General features: G+C 41.7%; 1 protein-coding gene across 15 annotated transcripts in view; it reads left to right on the top strand.

Annotated features, from left to right (window-relative positions):
* The window catches only part of PDE1C (phosphodiesterase 1C), a 642,269-nt gene that overhangs the window by 331,887 nt on the left and 286,559 nt on the right, over positions 1 to 23,823 (top strand). For 6 of the 15 annotated variants that reach the window (XM_086396473.1, XM_086396471.1, XM_086396475.1 and 3 more), the window contains one exon: positions 1,812 to 1,838. The exons of the other annotated variants lie outside the window; for them this stretch is intronic. In XM_086396473.1, the coding sequence (XP_086252599.1) occupies positions 1,812 to 1,838 (27 nt within the window). The remainder of the gene's footprint in view (positions 1 to 1,811; positions 1,839 to 23,823) is intronic. 15 annotated transcript variants of the gene reach the window in all.

The raw sequence follows: 23,823 nt of genomic DNA, 5'->3' as shown, positions 1-23,823 counted from the left end.
AGTACTGGAGTGGGGTGCCATTGCCTTCTCCAGGGATACAGTGGAGAGGCATATAAAAAATCTGCCTTCGGGGAGCTGAAATTCAGGTGGGTGATCTTTATTTCTCACTGTAAAGTCTTGAGAGAGGTGCTCTGATTATTCCCATTTTACAGATGAAGAAACTGAAGCTCAGAGGGGTCAAATATATGGTCCAACACTGTAGAGCTGAGTGGCACAGCCAAGATCAGAACACAGGTAGTTTACTCTCAACCCCAAGCCAAACTCATTAGGTCAACTGTTAGTTGATCTTCTTTCCTACCTATATGTTATAATTCAAACGTGGAAATATTTCTGTGTTCATCCTATAGATATGTATATCTGTATATGTGACTGTGTATGTAGGTGTGTGAATATTTTATACATTTTTTTCTAATTGCAACCTCATTTAATGCTCATTGAAAATAGAAATGCTCATTTAAATAGAAAATATAGAAAATTAATGCAAGTAAAAATAAAAGTAGTGATTCAATACCCTGGGCTCATGGTTATCACTCTGGTGTGTTTTCTTTGTACATATCAGGTCAAGATCACACTGTGGGTTTGGTGCCATACATGGCTTACTTCATTTAACATGTCACATCGTCATATATGTTTTCATTTGAACAAAGTGTCATAGGTTGTAGGGATTCTGAATTTGACACGTCTGTGCCTTTTTTTTTTTTTTTTTAAAGCATGTGCAACTTACAGTTCTATTAGCAAATCAGTGGCTTGGCTTCCTGGTGCAGTGACTGTAATGGGAATGTTGGTGTGGACCCAGGGACAACTGGGAAGCGTTGCCCTTCCTGGAGATGCTCCTGGGAGGTGCATTTTCCTCTCTTACCACTTCTTTTCCTCCAGTACCCTCCAGTAAAGAGTCTTCTAAAACTCTTTTGAGGGTCTTTGAAATCTACAAAAGTTGACACAAACATGAAAAACATTGGGATACATTGGAAAATAAACTTTTATGGCCATTTCCTCCTTGAATGCCACAATGACCCAGGTAAGAGAGACAGGGCAGATGTAACCTCCCTCTGATAGATTGAGAAGCCCCATGCCCAAAGGATTTGCCCCTGGCTAAATGAGGAACGTAAATAGGAGTGGTGGAGTAGACCTCCAGCCACTGTGCTTCCTGGGACTTGTTTTTCTGGGGGACCGAGCTCACAGCTGAGCCAGTAAGTAGCAAGTCCCTGATGCTGCTCTCACCACTTTTGCTTTTAGACATTCCCATTGTCCTCTCCCTTACTCCTTCCTTCTGTGAAGACCTTATGTCTGATCTTACGGTCTAGTTGCATGATTACACATTTATATTTTAAAAGGCAAATCTTTAAAGAGACTTCATTACAAGCTGATGGGAATAATAGTAACAATAATGACAGTATGAATTGCTAATAGTTATTGACCATTTAATATGCCAGGTATAAGACATGCTTTGCAAGCGTCTGCTCACTTATTCCTCAACAACCCCATGAACCTGCTGAAGGGCTGAGATTTGAACCTGGTTCTTGCTGTCTTTAAGGTCTGATCTCAACCAAGATGCTACAGTGCCCTCAGAGGGGAAAGGGCGGAACATCCTCTGGGGATGCTGTGTGTAACTGCCAAGACTGTGGTTCTCTGCATTCAAGCTCAACATTCTGTAACACAGAACTTTTAAGTGGGCTTTGAGATCCACCGGCCTCACAGAGAGAACTTTGTACAGTTGATCACCTCTGTGTCCATCCCCACTGAAGCTTTTTCTCACCTACCACCTGCAGCAAACTCTCTTCTGATCTGTGTTTATGCTTCTTTTCCCACAGGAGGAAATATAAGAAAACGTCCCAGAGGTAAGAGCGTCTCTCTGAGAAAGGGGAGCTGGTTGGTTGACTCCTCTGTGTCACGGTTCTTCACAAGTCAAGCTCATGATGGACATTCATTGTAATAAAGAGTCTTGGTTCCTTCTCAGTGAGTTGCCTGCTTTATCTTCTAGTTGTTACTGTTGCTGCAATTAAAAATTGATTGCAGGCATTTGGTGTGGCACAGTAAGTGTATACCCGCACATAAGAGTGGGTCCAGTTGCTTAAAAACTCATTACTGCTGAACTATCCAGTGATTTTACTAAACCTTGACCAGAGTGGGGCTGGGCTGAGGGTGAGTGTGTCAAGGTTTATGGATGGGAGCACAGAAAGGTCTTCAAATGCATGTTCAGGTTTTGGATTCTCCTAGGCTGATTTGCTGACAAAATGCTATTGAGCTCAAAACATAGATACAGATTCCTTAAGGGCAGTCTTTTGATTTAACCATAAAAAGGGTAATTTAAAGTAGAATATCATCTATCATCACCCTCCATTACTCTGTTTTATTGCGAAGAGTTTGGAAAGCACATTCCATAGAAATAGAGCCTCTTAGGTCTTTTATTTGCCAAGCAATAGAAGCCTACGGCTCAGTCTAAAAAGCTAGTGTCTGGTTTTCATTAATTGACTTTGGTATTGTGACTTTAAACAGGTTACGTGAGATAAAAAATTACTGTTGCAATTAAAATCTTCCAGTAGGTTTCAACAATGGTACTTTCAGGGCTTCTTTGGTGGGTCAGTGGTTAAGAATCCACTTGCCAGTGCAGGGGACATGCAGAGCAACTAAGCCCACGCACCATAACCAGAGAGGTAGCCCCCACTTGCTGCAATTAGAGAAAGCCTGCATACAGCAATGCAGACCCAGTGCAGCCAAAAAGAAATACATAAAAATAAAAAAAGTCTTTTAAAAATAGTATTACCTTCAGAAGATGACTGTAATATGACCTTTTCTAGAGAGTCTCATCTCATCGTAGAGGCTCCTATGTCCTATGGTTTCTAAATAAAGTCAGTAATCCAAAGTAGTGGTGTCATCATTTGTGAGGAGGTACACACTCATTGAGAGAAAATGAACTAAAACTTTAAAGTTTCCTAGAGGGGTGCTGTACTATTAATAAGCTTATAAAGATGGCCAATAATTTTGTCTTGTTCAGGTTCATCAGGCTCAGGGTAGTGATTGCATTTGAACCACTAAGAATGGTGTAAATTAATCACTTAGATTAGAGGGCATAATAGTTGTCAGTAGTAAAAGGTAATTTATCATTTTTACATGTAGTTAACTAGGGGTATAAGATGTTTCAGTGTTGCCTCAATTTTATGTTAAGGGGAGATAAATAGACAGGTAAGAGGGAGCTTTACAGGAGACCTGCTCAAACCTGTCAGGCTTCAAATTACTATGTCAACTTTTGAGGAAAGCATATTTTTGCATATCTCACATGAACACTGTTGCATTTTGATGTCAATGTAAAGAAAAGACTGATTTTAGCTTAATAGCTTTGTTGAAGTGAAGTGCAAATTAATAGAGGCATGGTTTGAGCTCTTCTGTTTTTAATCACATACCTATCCTCATATGAAATAGATCCATGTCTGCTAATCTATCACCACTCTTATGGATTAGAACAAAGGTTTTACTTTGCTCGTGATTTTGTAGGTCAGGAATTCAGGAAGGACTTGTCTGGGTGTCTTGGATCTGACGTACCTGGTGTCATCCAGGGCTGCTGGGGATTTAGGACCCACGTACAAGATTGAGTCTTCATTTGCACTGGGGAGCTTTGGTGCTCCTTGTTTCTTCTCTCTCTTCACATGGTGTTCATCTTCCAAAATGTCTCCATGAGCTTGAGCTTCTACTGCAAGGTGATCTCAGGGGAGTTGAACTCTTAGCTGGCTTCTTAGGCCCTGTGTTCCAAGAGATAAAGAGTGGAAGATGCTATCTCCCTGAAACTGGCTCAGTGTCACTTCTGCTGTATCTTATTGGTTAAGGTATTGCACAACCCATCCAGAGTTGAGAGAAGGGGACATAGATTATATCTCTTGATGAAAAGGTGTTAATGAATTTGAGGCTATTTTCATGTATCAAACCTTCAACCTTTTGCAGAATGATCTTGCTTGAGACCTTTTCCAGATATCTGTAAATTGGGAGTCTGTGGATACCTCATTTGATGAATGGTACACAGTTTTAAACATATCTTGATACCTGTCTCTGATGCTGGTATGTTTGAATATATGCTTGTCTCTTGGTTGATTCATTTGGACTGGGAATAGCTGTGATTCATGTTTTTCATGTTCAGTTCAGTTCAGTTCAGTCGCTCAGTCATGTCCAACTCTTTACGACCCCATGACTATAGCATGCCAGACCTCCCTGTCTTATCACCAACCCCCGGAGTTTACTCAAACTCATGTCCATTGAGTCAGTGATGCCTTCAACCACCTCATCCTCTGTTGTCCCCTTCTCCTCCCACCTTCAATCCTTCTCAGCATCAGGGTCTTTTCAAATGAGTCAGTTCTTCACATCAGGTGGCCAAAGTATTGGAGTTTCAGCTTCAACATCAGTCCTTCCAATGAATATTCAGGACTGATTTCCTTTAGGATGGACTGGATTTTTCATGTTAGGGACAGGCATACTAGTGTGGATTCAGCTGGTCAGTTGAATTCTAAGTGTAGTTATTTGGCTTCAGTTAATAATGAGTCAAGTTGGTGGCTTCATGTAGGAAAATGAAATGACTCAAATGTTACATTAAAGAGCTTTAAATCTTATAGTTTTGCTTTGAACAAGAGGGGAAAGACAGCCTAAGGTACACAAATCATCTACCTTTGTTTAAAGTCTTCTTGCTAAGTTTAATTTAATTTCACTCATGTATTTATTTACCTTCAAAAGCAATGATAAGAAAAAAAAAAATCCACTAGCTTGCAAAGTCATCATTATCCAACTACAACCCAACTGAGGTAGACATCTTTCTTTACCTTTTTCATAAAATGCTAGGCAGATCTTAGTAGCCCACAAGAAGGATATTTTGATGATAGTGATTCTACTGAGTCTCACATTTAGTGTTAAGGAAAATGTACTCATCTCTTTCAAGAGCAGAATTTCAATCAAAAGAGTGATGTTACAAGTACTCTTTACTGGGTTAGCGAGGGCACCTGTAGGTAGGAGGTAAGCTTCTCTCTGCATGGAAAGCCTTACTGGATTGAGCTTTAAATCAACACAATTAAGGGGAACCATCTTTTGGCTTTATGAATGGGTGTTGTCCACGAAGGCCAATCATTTCAAGAGATTTACTGAAGTAGTGAAATGGCAATTTGACAGCTAAAGAGGATGACACCGGAAGCCTGCTTCCCTGAGAAATTCTCGTCAGGTCATTTTCAGTACAGCTACAGCTTCAGGGTGTCAGGTCTGGCTATGAGAAGTTTATATCTTTGAGAAAGCATGCCAGACCATGTATAAAGTAATACAGATACTTAGAGATAATCTAATATTTCTGGGCTACTCCTAAAGAAAAAAACTGTTACAAAGGATGATGTCTGTTAGAAGAGCTTCCAACACACACACACAAGAACACACACTCACCGTATTTCAGTGTGTGAGGGGAACTGTGACTGTTCAGCACGATTCCAGGCAGAGGTACAAGGAAAGACGTATCCACACACCTGAGGGGCCTCCATGGACTGCTGTGCTGTGTTCATATGACTGGTATCCACACACCCGAGGGACCTCCACAGACTGTTGTGCTATGTTCATATGACTGGTATCCACACACCCGAGGGGCCTCCACAGACTGTTGTTCTGTGTTCATATGACTGGTATCCACACACCCGAGGGGCCTCCATGGACTGCTGTGCTGTGTTCATATGACTGGTATCCACACACCCGAGGGGCCTCCACGGACTGCTGTGCTATGTTCATATGACTGGTATCCACACACCCGAGGGGCCTCCACAGACTGTTGTGCTGTGTTCATATGACTGGTATCCACACACCCGAGGGGCCTCCACTGACTGTTGTTCTGTGTTCATATGACTGGTATCCACACACCCGAAGGGCCTCTACGGACTGTTGTGCTGTGTTCATATGACTGAACAGTGGAAATACTTTGGTCAAGATGGCCAGGAGTTGCAGTTTTAAGGTCACCAGATAGCGAAACCCTCATTAGTGTGAAGGTTTTTGTTAATTTGTTATTAATCCTAGCTCTGTTTAGCTCTTTTAGTGGAAGTTCTGGTTCTGACTCTGTCTGATTGATGTACATATTTCATAATTCTAGACATTTCTGTGAGCAATTGAGCCAAACTTGTCTCTCTTCTTGTTAGTTGATATTAGGTTGATAGTTACATGCATAGTACTTTGCAATAATCTCCCATTTTAACAAAAGTTTACTTAATATTTGCTATTGATATATACTTAAAAAAACACTGGAAATAAGAACATATACATGAAATAACCTCTGTGAAGAGGTTCACAGGCTTGTAGACATGCCTGCTTGCTCAGTCACTCAGTTGTGTCCAATTCTGTTACCTTATGGACTGTAGCCCTCCAGGTTGTTCTGTCCATGGAATGCTCTGTCCAGGCAAGAATACTGGAGTTGGTTGCCATTTTCTACTCCAGGGGACCTTCCTGACCCAGGGATTAAACCCACATCTCCTGTATAGCATGGGTTCTTTACCACTAATGCCACCTGGGAAGGCTTGGGATTGTTAGGTGTGACTGTGAAAAAAATTACAATAAAATATGGTAAGTGCTATAATAGATGTAAATATTGAATGTTATTGGGAATGGTTAGGTCTTTGGAGAAGATACTTAAATTATTGTATACTCTTCTGTCACTAGATCACAAAGAGACCCTACAGTGTTTTTTAACATTCATGGTGCTTAGAAGTATAAGTATATTAAAGTCTAATGAGATAGTTGAGTATTTTTAGTTTTCTTCATGTCTTCAGTTATTTTAAAAATGTATGTTTTGCTGAGTCTAGGTTTTTCTCAAAAGGGCAATTGGCTTTAAGATATTCTGGACATTAAGAAGACAGCTCAGGATACAGGCACGTGAAAATAATGGATAAAGTGTGTCTTGTACACATAGAAAACAGAATGGCCTCTATCTGCTGCAAGGCAAAACAACGAGTTATTTTTTTCTCTCAAGTGTCTAATGCTTCTTTCACTTGGATTTTTATGTGACTCAGTAATCACATTTGATGAACCCAATAATTGATTAAATCCAGCAAATGATTCCTCTAGTCAGGTCTGCCTGTGTCAGCCTTCACGAATCAGCATACTTAATGAGTCATCAACAGAACCTCCGCCTTTGCTGTTAATAATAGATTGGTGTGTGTGGGTGGGGATGGGCAGGAAGGTGAGTGGATATCACGCTTTGGGAAGACTGCCTTCCACGTTCTTGTATTCTTGTGTTGACAGGTCCATCTTTTGCTGAACTGCGCCCATTTCATCCCAGACATATTAGGACTCATTGGTGAATCCTGAAACTCTTTGGCATTGTTGACATAGACTCAATGGATATAGTCTTTTACCTTCACGGTAAAAAAGGACAGCCAAATAACTTGTTGGGAAAGTTAAAGGGGTGATAGGTTATGTCAATACACATATTTCTGCATGCTTATGGATAGTAGTCTTGCATACTACTACTTACTCAGTTGTATTGACATTTAGAGCCCAAGTATTAGTGGTGACGTCTAATACAAGGGGCAAAGGAATCTTCTAAGAGATAAAACCCTTTAAAAATATTTTCCTATATGTATCTGTGATGACTAATCAATTCTCAAAGTAGTAGGAACCATGTGATCAGCTGTGAGAATATGTCCAGTTTAAGTTCTGAGATTGCCAACGGAGTCAGGGTGACTTTACAGTGAATGGTGGCAGGTACAGTGGGCCAGAGGGAGGAACAGAGTGGTGTGGTGAGAGCACAGGTCATAGATGGACACTGAGACTTAGCCACAAAGGATAATCCAAAGGCAGTTAACATGGAAAGTGGTCTATTAGTACTGTGATTTCAGGGGAAACAGCGGGGGAGAGTGGAAGGTGACAGAGGGCCCACATAGGTAGTTTGCTCCGATTGTACCATATAAGGCAGCTGCTGCTCATTCATCCCTTACTTGCTTAGTCGAGCACAGGCACAGGATCTGGATTCAAGAGTCTGTCTAGCAGGAGCTGGGGACTTGGCCTGGGAGGAGAGGGTGCTGAGGTAGAGTAAGTAGCTCAGGCACTAAGTCTGGGTAGTCTGTCTGTCTGTCTATTTAGGCTGTACTGGGTCTTCATTGCAGTGCACAGGGACTTTGTGGGCTCTGGAGTAATAGGGCTCAGTAGTTGCTCTGAGGCAGGTGGGATCTAGTTCCCTGACCAGGGATCGAACATAGCCTTGCAAGGAGGATTCTTAACCAGTGGACTTTCAGAGTTGCATGGGTGGTTTATTTAGATACCAGTAGGAGAAGGCAATGGCACCCCACTCCAGTACTCTTGCCTGAAAAGTCCCATGGACAGAGGAGCCTGGTAGGCTGCAGTCTATGGGGTCGCTGAGAGTCAGACATGACTGAGCGACTTCACTTTCACTCACGAATTGGAGAAGGAAATGGCAACCCACTCCAGTGTTCTTGCCTGGAGAATCCCAGGGACAGGGGAGCCTGGTGGGCTGCTGTCTATGGGGTCGCACAGAGTCGGACACGACTGGTGACTTAGCAGCAGCAGCAACAGCAGCAGCAGCAACAACAGCAGCAGCAGCAGGAATTACCTTGGCATTGAGTTGCCATTTTTTGAGTTAAGAGGACCACCTGGACAAAGTCCAGTCTTCTTTTCTCTTCCGTCTCAGTTCTGAGAATCACTACCATTCTCCCACGCATCCAGGATCTCTTGAGTTGCTTTATGTGGACTGCTGTTGTGTGTGTTTTTCCAACTTTAGCTTTGTGTTTTCTCCCTCCAAATGTGATAAATGGGTCTCTAATAAGTTGTGGGCTTTTCCTCCTCCCTCTTTTCATTCTCATGATCTTGGTCCAGTCTCATTATCTGTGTCTCAGAGTCTTGAATAGCCTCCTAACTGCTCTTGTTGCTCTGGTTATTTCATCTCCATTCTGCTCACCCATGTCTGATTCCTTTTTCCACAGTGTCTCTGATGATGTCACATCTGTTTAGAAAATAACAACGGTAACTACAAAAGCAACAAACCTCCACTGGCTTCCTTTAAGCTAGTAAAGACTACTTTCTTATCTAGAACTTGAAGGATTTCTACATCTGTCTCCATCTCAGTTTTCCTACTTTGTCTCCGTTATTCCCTCCCATGCACTTTGAGTTCCCATCAATCTCAACTCTTTGCTGATGTCCTATTTGCCTTGTGTTTTGTGTCATCCCTTCTTCATTCATAATCTTTTCTAGTATTTTGAATGTTCTCATTTTTACCTGTTGAATTCCCACTTTTTCCTCTAGGTCTAATTCAAATGCTATTTCTTTCCATGGGGCCTTCTTTCTATCGTTCTACCTAAAAGAGAGTTTGTTTCCCCAGTCACTACTTTAGTGCTGGGTACAAGAGTTAGTTGGATGCTTGTCATTCTTCTTGACATCATTGTGATTTTTTTGAGTAGGGACTGTGATCCCCCAAAGCATGGTGCTTTGGACATGGTTGGTATTTATTAAATGTGGGTTGACTTTATGAGTGGATCAGATTGAGATCCTTCATGTATTTCTACCATGGGTCAGAATTAAAGCCAGAATTACCAGGTGGAACTGGGAGTAAATAAGCTTAGATTGATGAATGACTCATACTTGCAGATCACCACATACTCCCACATTCAGGCTCTATTTGGCCTTCACACTGGCCAGGGTGGAGGCCTATGAGGTCAGCAAGCCAGATGGCATGCAAGGGCAAGAACCAAAAAATACACAATTGCTTGGGTCATTGCAGATCCTTGGATCTGCTTTTCTGTTTAAGATCTTTTACTATGGAACTCTAGCGTTGGGTGGAAACTCTGAGAGTGTTTTTGCTGTACATCGGTGCTTCAATTTCTCTCTCTCCTCCATTCAGGCCATTAGTCTGGGAGATGTTTAGTGCAGCATCAATGTATTTGTTTGTGGTGCATTATTCTGAATATTTGATAACTGTGTGGTACACATCATTTGACGGTTCTGTGATGTTTTGCCAAAATGGTTTTGAGAATCATTTTCTTAGATTGCCTAATAAGATCTAAGTGCTTCTGTAAGATTTCAGCAGCACTCATGCTGGCATGTCACTGTGCTTCAGAAGTTAAGCTCAGACTTTCATTTGCCTGAGTAGGCATGTTTCTGTATCCTTCCTAATCCCAGTAGCCCTCAATACTGAAGAGGAAGGATTGACTTGATTAATTCAGTCATCAGTGAGGACTTCCAAATAGGCGCCAAGTCCAGTGTCCAACCGTGTCAGCTTATAAGGCAACTTTTGGAGTGTTGGGAGACTCTGGGTCCAGTAGTGCAGATCAGAGTATCCTAATCTTGGTGCTGTTTGTGTTTTTGTAGCAGCTGTCCTTTGCATCGTAGGGTGTTTAGTAACATCCCTGGCCTCTACTCACTAGATGTCAATAGCAAACCCCCTTAAAGGTTCGTTGGGGGACAAAATCACCTGTGATTGAGAACCACTGGTATGGATGAAAGATTAAGAATCAGATTTATATTCTGTCACTAGTTTAGCTTTGCAAGTAACTCCTCTCTTATCTCAGAGTCCTCTCAGTAAAAGAGATAAGCTTGAACATAAGAATTGATATGGTTCCTTTTGGCTCAAAAATGTTATTCTCTGATTCTAATTGCTGAGGTGTTCTACAAAAAAGCTCAGACCACCAACCAACATGTATAGTGATGACAAACACTCTGTGACCTATAACTGAATCACTGGGGCGGAGCAACATTGCTGATGAGCATGGAGGTCACTAACATAGTCTGGCCCTGTAGTGATGGTCCTTTGACCACAAGCCAGATCACCCATGATTTAGATACTTCCAGCTTCACCTAAACAGAGTGAACTAATCATGAGAAGGATATTGAAAGGACAATTGTCAAAACATAAACTTTGGCAAAAACATAAGTATGTCTGAAAGGTACTTTGTTGATCAAATTTATTGTATGTCTACCACGTGGTAGGGCTTCATGCACATTATCTTATTTAATCTTCACAGTGATTCTGGTTCACAGATGAAGAACTCAGGGAAAACAGGTAACTTGACTGATGTCACAAAGCAGAGAAATGATTGGGCTAGGGTTTAAAGGCAGATCTTTGAGATACCAAAATGTCTAATTTTTTTTTAAATTTAAATTTATTTATTTTAATTGGAGGCTAATTACTTTACAATATTGTATTGGTTCTGCCACACATCAACATGAATCCGCCACGGGCGTACACGTGTTCCCCATCCTGAACCCCCCTCTCACCTCCCTCCCCGTACCATCCTTCCGGGTCTGGTAGTTTTATAATTTTTTACAGCTGTTGAAACCCACCCCCACTTCCAAATGAAGTGGTTCAAAACCGAATAAAGTCAAAAGGATCAGAAAAATATGCCTTTTGGAGTTCATTTCCCTACTCTGTCAATTTTTATTTTCTCATCAAGACATTTTACATTTGAAAATTTTCATATTTGGTTTCAGCCCAAAAGTTAAAGTTCTCAGGAAAATTCAATGAAGGCTTAAAAAAACCCCAACAAGCTATATTTAAATAATGTGATTTAAAGGGGAAAGGGGAAAAATTCTTCACCTCTACCACCAAGTAATGTTTTTTTCAAAATTATCTATTTTTGTACTTAACCACTTAAAATGCTTTGAAGCAGTGTAATCAGTCACACATGAATATATAACCCTTTATGCATAAAAAGTAAATAACAAAAATAGAATCAGATAAAGGAAAACTTGTATTTTTCTGTCCTCTGATTTAATATAATAATGACTTTTCAAAGTTCATGAAAAAAGTTCACGGCCTGAATTTTCCCCTGTGTCTCTGCAGAAGTAGAATCATGCTATGCTCTGTATTGTTTATTCCTGTAACTTTGGGGAAGGGGAACCTGCATGAAAAGTTCTAAGCAAGCTGGAGGGAGTAGACTAAATTGAGAACATGCTTTGGAAGAGGCATGTCTGTAATCTTTGCTCATCCGTGAAGAGAGAAGGGCAGAGGGTTGGGTCAAGAGCGGGGGTTTAGAGTCACCCATTTCTAGACTGAAATATGAGTCGTGGCACAAATCTTGCGTCAGGCTTGGGTAGGTTCCCTTCTTACCAGAGCTTTCATTTCCTATAGGTCCAGTGGAAATGTTAATACTTCCTGGGGTTCTTGGGAGCCCAGAATGAAATCGTATATGTGAAGCACATAAGAAGTTTTTGGCACATGGAAAGTGCTTAGTCATTGAAGGCTTGGGGGATCCCTCAGAGAGAAAACAGCATTTGATGGTCAATGTGCAAAGGGCTTGTGCTTTGAGACAGAACAGGGTCACGTAAGGGAGCTGGTAGGAAGCAGATGGCCCTGCTCCTTAGGGACAGGGACTGTGTCTTATTTACTGAAGAGTGGAATCAGCCTTAACCAAGTGATTGGTGACCATCTTTTGGAAAGAACGTTGGAATAGGTGGGGTGGGAGAGCACTGTGCAAGGTCGACAGCCTCTGGGACATGGGCCTTAGTTAGGAAGACAAACTTGGAAGGGCCCAGTTTAATGTGGTCATAAAAGGTTTTTCCACAGGAAGACTCTTACTCATAGTTCATCTTCACATTTAGTTTTCTATTTTGAGGGAAATTTTATGTCATTTAAACTATCACAGAGGGACTTCCCTGATGGTCCGGTGGCTAAGACCCTTTGTTCCCAGGGCAGGGGACCTGGGTTCTATCCCTGGTTGGGGAACTAGAGCCCACATGCTGCAACTAAAGGTCCTGCGTGCTACAAGGGAAGACTGATGATCCCGCATGCCACCACTAAACCCCCATGCACCCAAATAAATAAATATTAAGAAAAAATCACAAAGTGAACAGCGCTTTGTTTTATTGGCTGATGGCAGGCACTGTAGAGTCAGAATGCCAGGCTTCTAATCCCTGCTCTACTATTTTCTAAGTGTATGACATTTAATAAACTCCTTGATTTCTCTAAGCCAGTGGTTCTAAAGTGGAGGTGCTTTGGCTCCCAGAGAACATTTGGCAGTGCCTGGAGAAGGCGATGGCACCCAACTCCAGTACTCTTGCCTGGAGAATCCCAGGGACGGGCGAGCCTGGTGGGCTGCCGTCTTTGGGGTCGCACAGAGTCGGACATGACTGAAGTGACTTAGCAGCAACAGGAGACTTTTCTGGTTGTCACATCTGGGATTGGGATATACCACTGGCATCTAGCAGATAGAGACCAAGGATGCTGCTAAACATCTTACAATGCACAGAACATCCCCACCATAACCAAGAACTATCTGGTCCAAAATGTCCACAGTGCCAGGGTTGAGAAACCTTGCTCTGAGCCTCACTTCCTTCATCTGTATGGAGGGAATAACAATAGTACTTACCTGATAGGGTTGTTGTAGGGTTAAATGAGATAAAGGTTGAGCACAGTAAGTGCACTTCCTGGGTTTTAGTAAATATAAAGGGTCTTTTGCCATTATTATCAACATTATGACCTATGATTCATTGTCTGTATAGCAGATTTATTAATTCTATTTCATTGTTTATGTAGCTGACATATACAGTTTGACAGGTGTTTTGATGCATTTAAATTGTATAAGGAACAAGAAGTACTTTAAATCTTGCATTAAAGGAGATTTTGAAATTGTCCTGAAGGGATAATATTGTTTGGATTATGTAAACAAAGTATATACTCTACGCTGAAACAAATCAGAAATCATAAGTCTACATGCTGTTGTATTCTGTTAGACCTAAAAAGTGTAAAATCATGGATCTTAAAAGAAATACTTTGATTTTATTGCATATTGTTACACTGGAAGCAATGAAACAATACAAATTTACAGAGAAACCCAGGCCCATCTCTTATAAGTGGGGGTAAAGTTACCATAGAAATTTCAGTGAAAGCTGGAAGTGAGCCTCAATATAAATTGGGATAGATTTCTACTTAGTACAGCAGACAGCAGAAATGCCCCTTGAAACTGGTACGAGCCCAGAGCCAGTGCACCACCTCTAGAAGCATGCCTCTATCTGGAGTCACAGGGCAAGCTCCTCCTTTCTGCTGTGAATTTGTGAGTTTCAGTGCTCAGCCACTAGGGGATAGGGTTGCCCGTGTTGTCGTGTTGCCCTCTGATACAAATATAAATGAAGGTCTTGTGGGTTGACTTTTTAATAATCAGTTTCTTAATCTATGTTATATCATTTAGATCATAATCAAAGGTTTCTTAGAGTTAGCAAAGCAATTAAATAGCTCAAGAAAAGAACCTGATGTGTGCAGTGTGGACTGTGAGGTGCGTGATCGCCTCTGCTGGTATGCCAAGTCCATAACTCCAAACAGTGTTGTCATGATTTTGTGATAATTTTACTAATTGTAGTATACCATATCGTTAATACACTAATTGTTTAGTCTCAGTGGTGAAGAATCTGCCTGCTAATGCAGGAGATACAGGAGACGTGAGTTCGATCCCTGAGTCAGGAAGATCCTGTGGAAGAGGCAATGGCAACCCACTCCAGTATTTTTGCCTGGGAAATCCGATGGATAGAGGAGCCTGGTGGGCTACAGTCCATGGGGTTGAAAAGAGTCGAACACAACTTAGTGACCAAACAACAATGATATTGTTAGTAAGAGTAATATATTTGCTTGTTATCATGGCTCACTGATGACCCATCATTAAGAAAGACAGAAAATTAACCCTTTTAGTAGTGTTGACAGTGCTTGTTTGGTGGATAAACAGAAGCCTTGTTCTTTAGGGATCATCAGTTCAGTTCAGTTCAGTCTCTCAGTCGTGTCTGACTCTTTGCGACCCCACAGACTGCAACACACCAGGCCTCCCTGTCCATCACCAACTCCTAAGTTTACTCAAACTCTTGTCCATTGAGTTGGTGATGCCATCCAACCATCTCATCCTTTGTCATCCCCTTCTCCTCCTGCCTTCAATCTTTCCCAGTATCAGGGTCTTTTCAAATGAGTCAGTTCTTTGCATCAGGTGGCCAAAGTATTGGAGTTTCAGCTTCAGCATCAGTCCTTCTAATGAATATTCAGGACTGATTTCCTTTAGGATGGACTGGTTGAATCTCCTTGCAGCCCAAGGGACTCTCAAGAGGCTTCTGCCAACACCACAGTTCAAAAGCATCAATTCTTTGGTGCTCAGATTTCTTTATAGTCCAACTCTCACATCCATACATGACCACTGGAAAAACCATAGCCCTGACTAGACGGACCTTTGTTGGCAAAGTAATGTCTCTGCTTTTTAATATTCTGTCTAAGTCGGTCATAACTTTTCTTCCAAGGAGCAAGTGTCTTTTAATTTCATGGCTTCAGTCACCATCTGCAGTGATTTTGGAGCCCCAAAAAATAAAGTTTGTCACTGTTTCTACTGTTTCCCTATGTATTTTCCATGAAGTGATGGGACCAGATGCCATGATCTTAGTTTTCTGAATGTTGAGTTTAAGCCAACTTTTTCACTCTCCTCTTTCACCTTCATCAAGAGGCTCTTTAGTTCTTCACTTTCTGCCATAAGGGTGGTGTCACCTGTGTATCTGAGGTTATTGGTATTTCTCCTGGCAGTGTTCATTCCAGCTTGTGCTTCATCCAGCCTGGCGTTTCTCATGACTCTGCATATAAGTTAAATAAGCAGGGTGACAATACACAGCCTTGACGTACTCCTTTTCCTATTTGGAACCAGTCTGTTGTTCCATGTCCGGTTCTAACTGTTGCTTCCTGATCTGCATACAGATTTCTCAAGAGGCAGGTCAGGTGGTCTGGTATTCCCGTCTCTCAGAATTTTCCACAGTTTGTTGTGGTCCACAGTCAAAGGCTTTGGCATAGTCCAATAAAACCTTTGGCAAAGTCAATAAAGCAGAAATAGATGTTTTTTTGGAACTCTCTTTCTTTTTTGATGATCCAACGGATGTTGCCAATTTGATCTGTGGTTCCTCTGCCTTTTCTAAATTCAGCTTTAAAATCTGGAAGTTCACGGTTCACATACTGTTGAAGCCTGACTTGGAGAATTTTGAGTATTACTTTACTGGCGTGTGAGATGAGTGCAATTGTGCGGTAGATTGAGCATTCTTTGGCATTGCCTTTCTTTGGGATTGGAATGAAAACTGACCTCCTTCAGTCCTGTGGCCACTGCTGAGTTTTCCAAATTTGCTGGCATATTGAGTGCAGCATTTTCACAGCATCATCTTTTAGGATTTGAAATAGCTCAACTGGAATCCCATCACCTCCACTAGCTTTATTCATAGTGATGCTTCCTAAGGCCCACTTGACTTCGCATTCCAGGTTGTTAGAGGTCCTAGTGCTCCTTTTTGGGAATGAGGTTACTTTTTAATTACAATTGGGATGATAGTGATGCTGGTGGTGGTGGCCTGAGAGCACAGCTCTTCATTAGGAACTGTAGTTTATGCTTATGAGATCACACTAACTTCATGCTTTCACCTGTTTGCTTTATATCTGCTTTTTCCCGGCTGGTTTCTCTGTATGGAGAGATGTGTTCCGGGAGCCATGATTCGGGGATTTGACAGGTGAGGTTCTGATGAAGCCATTGTTAAAGTGAAATTGCTTTCCATTTAGCACCATTATTTTGAATAGAAGGAAAATTTCCTTAAATTAGCCTCTTGTGTGGAAAATGAATCATGTTTAAAGGGTACTTTTGATCTTTAGATTGGTGAGGTGGCTGGTTCCCCCCTCCTTGATATCAGTGACTTTCTTCTGCTGTTGGTTTCTATGGGATCTTAGAGGGGCATAATTATACCAGTGGTCTGTAAACAAGGCAGTATAGTTTTGGCACTCAGAGCATAGATTTTCAGGTCTGAGAGACCTCCGTTTCAGTATCATTTCCTCCCCTCCTTAACTCTGTGATTTTTCAGCTAGTTGAAAGTAAATATTCGCAGGGTATGGGCTACTGATAGTACCTAACTCATAAGGTGGCCGATCAGAATTAAATGCGACAATGTGTGTATGGTTTGTGACCCAGTTCTAGGTATATAGTAGGTGCTTAATAAATATTAGCTGTTAATATAATACGTTCCTTTCCAATAAAAATTAATGGCCACAGAATGCCATTCTTCATCATAATTAAGAATGAGACCTTGCAGACTCTGTAAAACTTGACCTCCCTCAAGGACTTGTGCTACTTGTACAGGAGATGAATTCTTTATGATCTCATGCGACAGAGGAGTACAGTTGGAGTGGTACCAGAAAATTATGGGTAGAGTGCGTGGGAGAAGCTGCTGCCTTTTGCTTCAGGCTGATCCACAAAGCTGTGAAGATGAAGTACAGGTCTATAGAAAGAGTCTAAAAGAAGGAATCCAGCCATTTTAGTCAAAGATTCTAGGTGTCATCTGTTTACTGCTACCCTCTTGGTCCCTGTATTCCTTCTCAAAGAGATCCTACAGTGCACAGGTTGTGGGCAGACACCTACCAGAAACTAACACTCCCACCAGAGTTTTTAAAAAGGGAGATCAGTTATGCAGATGGGAAGCCAGCCACGTTGTTTGCATTAACTATATTATTGAGTGATTGAATGAAGAGTTAAAGGTGTCTGGTTTTAAAAGAGTACTACCAAAACTATTGAGTAAAGTCAAGTTAAGCATATTTTATTTATGGATGTAAATTTTGGCTTGTTCGATTCCACTTGTAGACTCATTTCACTACATGTTTACTGAGTACTGATTATGTGATGGTCAGGCACTGTGAGACACTCCAAAATAAATATAAAGAGCAAGATGTAGTTTCTGTCCTCTAGCAGCCGATAGTATAATGGGAGAGAAAGGGACCCAGGCCGGTTATGTCAATCTAAGTGTTTTGATTGAGGTGCAGAGGTACAGAGGAGGAGTTTTCTGCTAAGTTTGGGGTTCAGTAAAGGCTTGCTGAAGGTGATGCCTGAGCTGAGACTTAAGAATGAATAAATGAATGTATGCTGATGTGGAAAGGTCATATGGGTATTTATTTAGAGGGGATAACATGAGCATGATTGATCATAAAATGATTGATTTTAACCAGTTATGTTATATGAGCCCCAGTGTTGTTATATGAGCCCCAGTGTCTGCTCTGGCTTGAGTGAGGTTTGATTCAAGAGTGTCAGGCAGGGTCACAGTGCTGTTGGTATCCTTGTGGGTGAGCTTCAAGCCTTAGCTGCTGCAGAGAGAAGTGGATAGCTGCTTCTCTAAGGGCTGCAGGCAAAGGGGAGAAGACAGTTCATGAAGACTTCTCTACTTAAAGGCACGCAGTGTGGCTACCTGGACACTATGGATCTCTGGTCTGTCAGAATGGCTCCCTCCAAAGAAACCAGGAGTCACTTCAAAACAAAATCAAAAGGCAGATAAAAAGAATCTCCTACACCTTCCATAAGGGAGTAGAAATTAAAAGTAATAATGTCAAGTGTTCTCTATTTGCTCAGAGTTTTTGAGAGGCTGGCATTTTTCTTTATTCTGTGTCTGGTAAAATTTATTAGCTAAACCTTATGGGCCTGCATTTTTTTTTTCTTTCTTTCATTTTTTTTTTTTTTTTGGCTGCACTGTGCAGCATGTGAAACTTTCCTGACCAGGAATCAAACCCACAGCCCCTGCGGTGGAAGCACAGAGTCTTAACCACTGGACTGCCAGGGAAGTCCTGAGCCTTGGTTTCTTTTGAGACAATGGTATTCAAGCAGTTCTCAAACGATATCAGAATCACCAGTTTACCTGTTAAAACAACTTGCTGAAACTGCAGCCCCCAAATTCTGATTCCATAGGCCTGGAGTGGGGCTGGAGGATTTACATTTCAGAAAATCCCCAGGCATACCTGTTCCTGCCATTGTGGAGAACCACACTTGGATAAACACTGCCTTAAAAGGAATATGGCTGTTCAGAATTTCCATTTCTTCCTCATTCTTGATAAGTTATATTTGTCAAGGAATTCATTCATCCCTGTGCTGTGATATTCATTGGTATAATATTGCTTATCATCTTTTTAATATCTCTAAAACCCTGCAGTCATGTTCCTTCTTGCATTTCTGGTATTGGTAATTTGTGCTTTTTCTCGTTATTTCTTCTTCAGTCTCACTACTTGTGTGTTACTCTCATTAATGTTTTAAAAATCTAACTTTTTCTATTGATTGTCTTACATTTCATTGCCTTCTGCTCTTATTTTGATATTACTTGGGGTTTACTTTTCTAACTTCTTAATATGAAACCTACAGCATTGATTTTAAATATTTTATTTTTTCTGATGCAACCATCTAAGTTCTACAGTTCCCTCTGAATCTTGTTTCTCCCCTGTACCTCTCAGGTGCCTCATCCATACTCATAATGTTACAGCTGTCAACTGGATTCTTGTTTTTCTCCATAAACCATCCCATAAACTCCTTCATAGAAAGACCCTCTTACGCATTTTGTTTCCCTAATAAACTCATAACGATGAGCGTGTTGAGCAGTAGAGGAGTAGATGTGTTTGATCTAGTGGCTTGGATGCCTCCTCTTTGTCCTTATTTCCTGCATGTATGGTTCTCAGACAAAAGAACACTACTTGCAGGAGGAAAAGTCATTTCTGAAGCAAGCTTTGTGGGAGTGGAGATGTCCTTGTTTTGAAAAACTGTTGTAGTAGGTGTCGGTAAGGCCACCTTGGCACTCAGAGAACACCATTCTGTTGCCTGAATTGGGTGTTGGTTGAATTTTCTCTGAGTTGTCCTCTCTCTGCCATTTCCTTTGGAGGTCAGGCTGCGCTTCGTGCTGAATACCAAGTGGAGTCAAAATGAGATTTCTCTCAATTCAAGTCGAATTTCACAACTGACCAGGTGTGTTAGAGCTGCAGTGTGGGCCGCTTTTTCCGTTTCCTTGGCAGCAGCTGGTGTCTGTGGCTGTCAGAGGCAGAAGTAGCCCTCTGCTAATGTACGTCTGTCCTAGGACACATATGGACTCATCCAGTTGGAATTTCTAACTCCTGGGTCTTCAGAGATAAAAACTCCCAAGTGTGTGAATTTTCTGACCTTTGGTAACTCGTTTAAAGGGAGAAGAATTAGGGTGTTCATTTCCCAGGGGAATGGGAACTTCCCTGGGGGACTGATTTTTGGGGCCCACATTGTACAAATCATTTACCATAAACAATTATAATAAAATATCACATTTTTATTCTTACACTTTAAAATCGATACCAGTGGTATAGGTCTCAGAACAAAACAGACAAGGTAGGCTGAAGAGAAATCAGACTTCAATTTGAAATGGTAATGAGTGTGATGGCAATAATAGTAGTCATAATAATACTTGACGGTGGGTCCTCACTGGTGGTCCAGGGATTAATAATCTGCCTTCTAATGCATTCTTCCCTCCTAGCTCAGTCGGTAAAGAATCTGCCTACAATGCGGGAGACATGGGTTCGATTCCTGGATTGGGAAGATCCCCTGGAGAAGGAAATGGCAACCCACTCTAGTATTCTTGCCTGGAGAATCCCATGGACAAAGGAACCTTGCGGGCTTCAGTCCATGGGGTCGCAAGAGTCGGACATGACTGAGTGACTTTCACTCACTACGTCTAATGGAGGGGACAGAGTCTGATCCCTGGTTGGAGAACTAGGATCTTCCATGCCTTTGCCATATGCCCACAGCACCTCAATGAAGACCCTCTGCAGTCAAAAATAATAAAATAAAGGCATCACTGCTTAAAAAAAGAATACATGATAGTTATTATATTCCTGGCACTGGTTTGAGTGCTTTCCATGTTTATCCCATTTAGTTTTTAACCATAACCTCCAAGGTAGGTGCTATTATTGTCCCTATTTTATGGGTGAGAAAATGGGGTCATGGAGAATAGAACTTTTCCAAGGTAGAGAATAGAAAGGCTGGGTTTCAAATGAGATATGACTCTTGACCTCAAGCTTTAAGTCCTGTGCTGTGCTATCTTTCTGACTCTGGTGACATTGGGATGTGGTGACAAAAGTGGGGTTATGACTTTTGTTTTTTTTCTTTTTTATGTGTTTTTTATTGAAGTATAGTTGATTTACAATATTATATTAGTGTTTGCATTAAAATTCATCAGCAGTGCTGATTACAGTCATTCTGATGTGGATGATTTTGGCCTCTTAATTTCTCTGTTTAGGTTTCTTGGACATTTGCAGCTGAGCATGGCTGGGGGCTACCATGAACATAACTGGGGCAGAAAAGGGAAAAAAATCTTTGTAGAGAATGAAGACCTTAGTGAAAACTCTGCTGACAGCAGTATCTCCATGTTCTTGAGGATTATCTTTTACTGCTATGGGAAGTTCACGCTCTTGATTGGCACCTCTGTGTGAGGCACAAATCTGTGCTAACACAAGTCAACTTTTCTTCCTTTTTGTGAGACTTATGATGAACTGTGGCTCCTGATTGAGCTGTGATTGGAGGAGGGGATGGGGGAGAGAGGGGGAGTATCTAGAAGCCCCAGTCCCATCAATCTGGCCAAGGAGGACTTGATGTCTTCCTCTGTTTATAGAAGCTTATGGAGGAAACTGGTTTTTCCAGTTCCCTTCCCAGGATTCCTCCCTTCTCTTTCCAGAAAGAGCCCCGTTTGCAGATGCTCTGAGGCAGCAAGTAGCTTTCCTGCTTACTGTGACCCACAGTGAGACATACATTTACCTGTGACTCCGTGTGTGTTCGTACTCGTACACACAACTCACAGACACACACATGCACACACTTACACTGAAATATGTTTTATCATACTATCAGTGACTACATCTGATATTTCCTATTATATTCTATTAACATACAAAATGTTGACTGTGACCCAGTAAACTGATGTTATTATTCACTGATGGGTGGCATCTCATTATTTGAAAATTACTGATGGTGATGTTCAAGCTGGTTTTAGAAAAGGCAGAGGAACCAGAGATCAAATTGCCAATATCCGTTGGATCATCGGAAAAGCAAGAGAGTTCCATTTCTGCTTTATTGACTATGCCAAAGCCTTTGACTGTGTGGATCACAATAAACTGTGGAAAATTCTGAAAGAGATGGGAATACCAGACCACCTGACCTGCCTCTTAAGAAACCTATGTGCAGGTCAGAAGCAACAGTTAGAACTGGACGTGGAACAACAGACTGGTTCCAAATAGGAAAAGGAGTACATCAAGGCTGTATATTGTGATCCTGCTTATTTAACTTCTATGCAGAGTACATCATGAGAAGCGCTGGACTGGAAGAAGCAGAAGCTAGAATCAAGATTGCCGAGAGAAATATCAATAACCTCAGATATGCAGGTGACATCACCCTTATGGCAGAAAGTGAAGAGGAACTAAAAAGCCTCTTGATGAAAGTGAAAGAGGAGAGTGAAAAAGTTGGCTTAAAGCTCAACATTCAGAAAACGAAGATCATGGCATCTGGTCCCATCACTTCATGGGAGGTAGATGGGGAAACAGTGGAAACAGCGTCAGACTTAATTTTGGGGGGCTCCAAAATCACTGCAGATGGTGATTGCAGCCATGAAATTAAAAGACGCTTACTCCTTGGAAGGAAAGTATGACCAACCTAGATAGCATATTCAAGAGCAGAGACATTACTTTGCCAACAAAGGTCCATCTAGTCAAGGCTATGGTTTTTCCAGTAGTCATGTATGGATGTGAGAGTTGGACTGTGAAGAAAGCTGACGCCTAAGAATTGATGCTTTAGAACTGTGGTGTTGGAGGCGACTCTTGAGAGTCCCTTGGACTGCAAAGGAGATCCAACCAGTCCATTCTAAAGGAGATCGAGATCAGTCCTGGGTGTTCTTTGGAAGGAATGATGCTAAAGCTGAAACTCCAGTACTTTGGCCACCTCATGTGAAGAGTTGACTCATTGGAAAAGACTCTGATGCTGGGAGGGATTGGGGGCAGGAGGAGAAAAGGACGATAGAGGATGAGATGGCTGGATGGCATCACGGACTCAATGGATGTGAGTCTGAGTGAACTCCGGGAATTGGTAATGGACAGGGAGGCCTGGCATGCTGCAATTCATGGGGTCACAAAGAGTCGGACATGACTGAGCAACTGAACTGAACTGAACTGATGGTGATTGGTGGGAGCTGAGTGTAAGAGCAGAAACTAAGTCCTTTTGTGGATATATTTGAATGCTCAGATCCAGCCTGAATGCATTAATAAATCCAGGTGCCATATTTCTTTTCTAACTAACTCAATATTCTTTTAGGAGTGTTGGAGTTTTCCCTCTAATGTGAATTAGAAGCAAGTCATTTGAACGCCCCTCTCAGGTCTGTGGGTCAAGTCAAAGGAAGTAGCCCACAGAGAAGAAACTTGGTAGAGTTTCACAATGAAGGCCCAGGGCTTTTGACCTTCACCTGCCTACATGTTGTGAAATGAAGGCATAAGTTATGGGAGATGACTGTGTCTTTGGAACCACTTCTTACACTAATAGGCCCTTTGGGAGTTTCAGAGTGGATAACAGCAATAATGAAAAGCAGATTTTTGTTTTCTTTTTTGCTAATGTACTGACAGAGGGCAGAGGGAAGGACATTCATCCCTTTAATGACAAAGGGAATAGGGCTTCTCTGATGCACAGGGCAGGATGGCATGCTGGCTGCTGACATATTCCACGTGCATCCTTCACCCTGCCTTCCAGGCTGTACATTCATTAAAGCTACTGAATGAATTCCAGGGTAGGGAAGATTAAGCTGTAATTTACTATATTTCATGGCTTGCTTCTCCCTTTTCTTTAAGCTCATTCAGCTGTGGGTGAGTCACAAAGAGAAAGCAAATTCACCTCAGTGCATCCTGCATCCTAAGACAGCTTTGGGAATTGACATTTGATTCTGCTGGGATGCAATCAGGAGAGACACAGTCCCTCCCCTTCTGCCTGTCCCTGCCTGTGGGTTCCGTCCTCTGTTCACCGTGGGAAGGTCTTAGAGTTGTCAGCTGATCTCAGTTGAGGATGAATTTTGAGAAGTCACCTT

Source organism: Bos grunniens, chromosome 4 (assembly GCF_055505025.1).
Source record: "Bos grunniens cultivar Pamir isolate PY7600 chromosome 4, Bosgru_T2T1.0, whole genome shotgun sequence".
NCBI lineage: Eukaryota > Metazoa > Chordata > Mammalia > Artiodactyla > Bovidae > Bos > Bos grunniens.
Note: the sequence above shows the minus strand (reverse complement) of the source record. Positions and strands in the feature narration are given on the sequence as shown.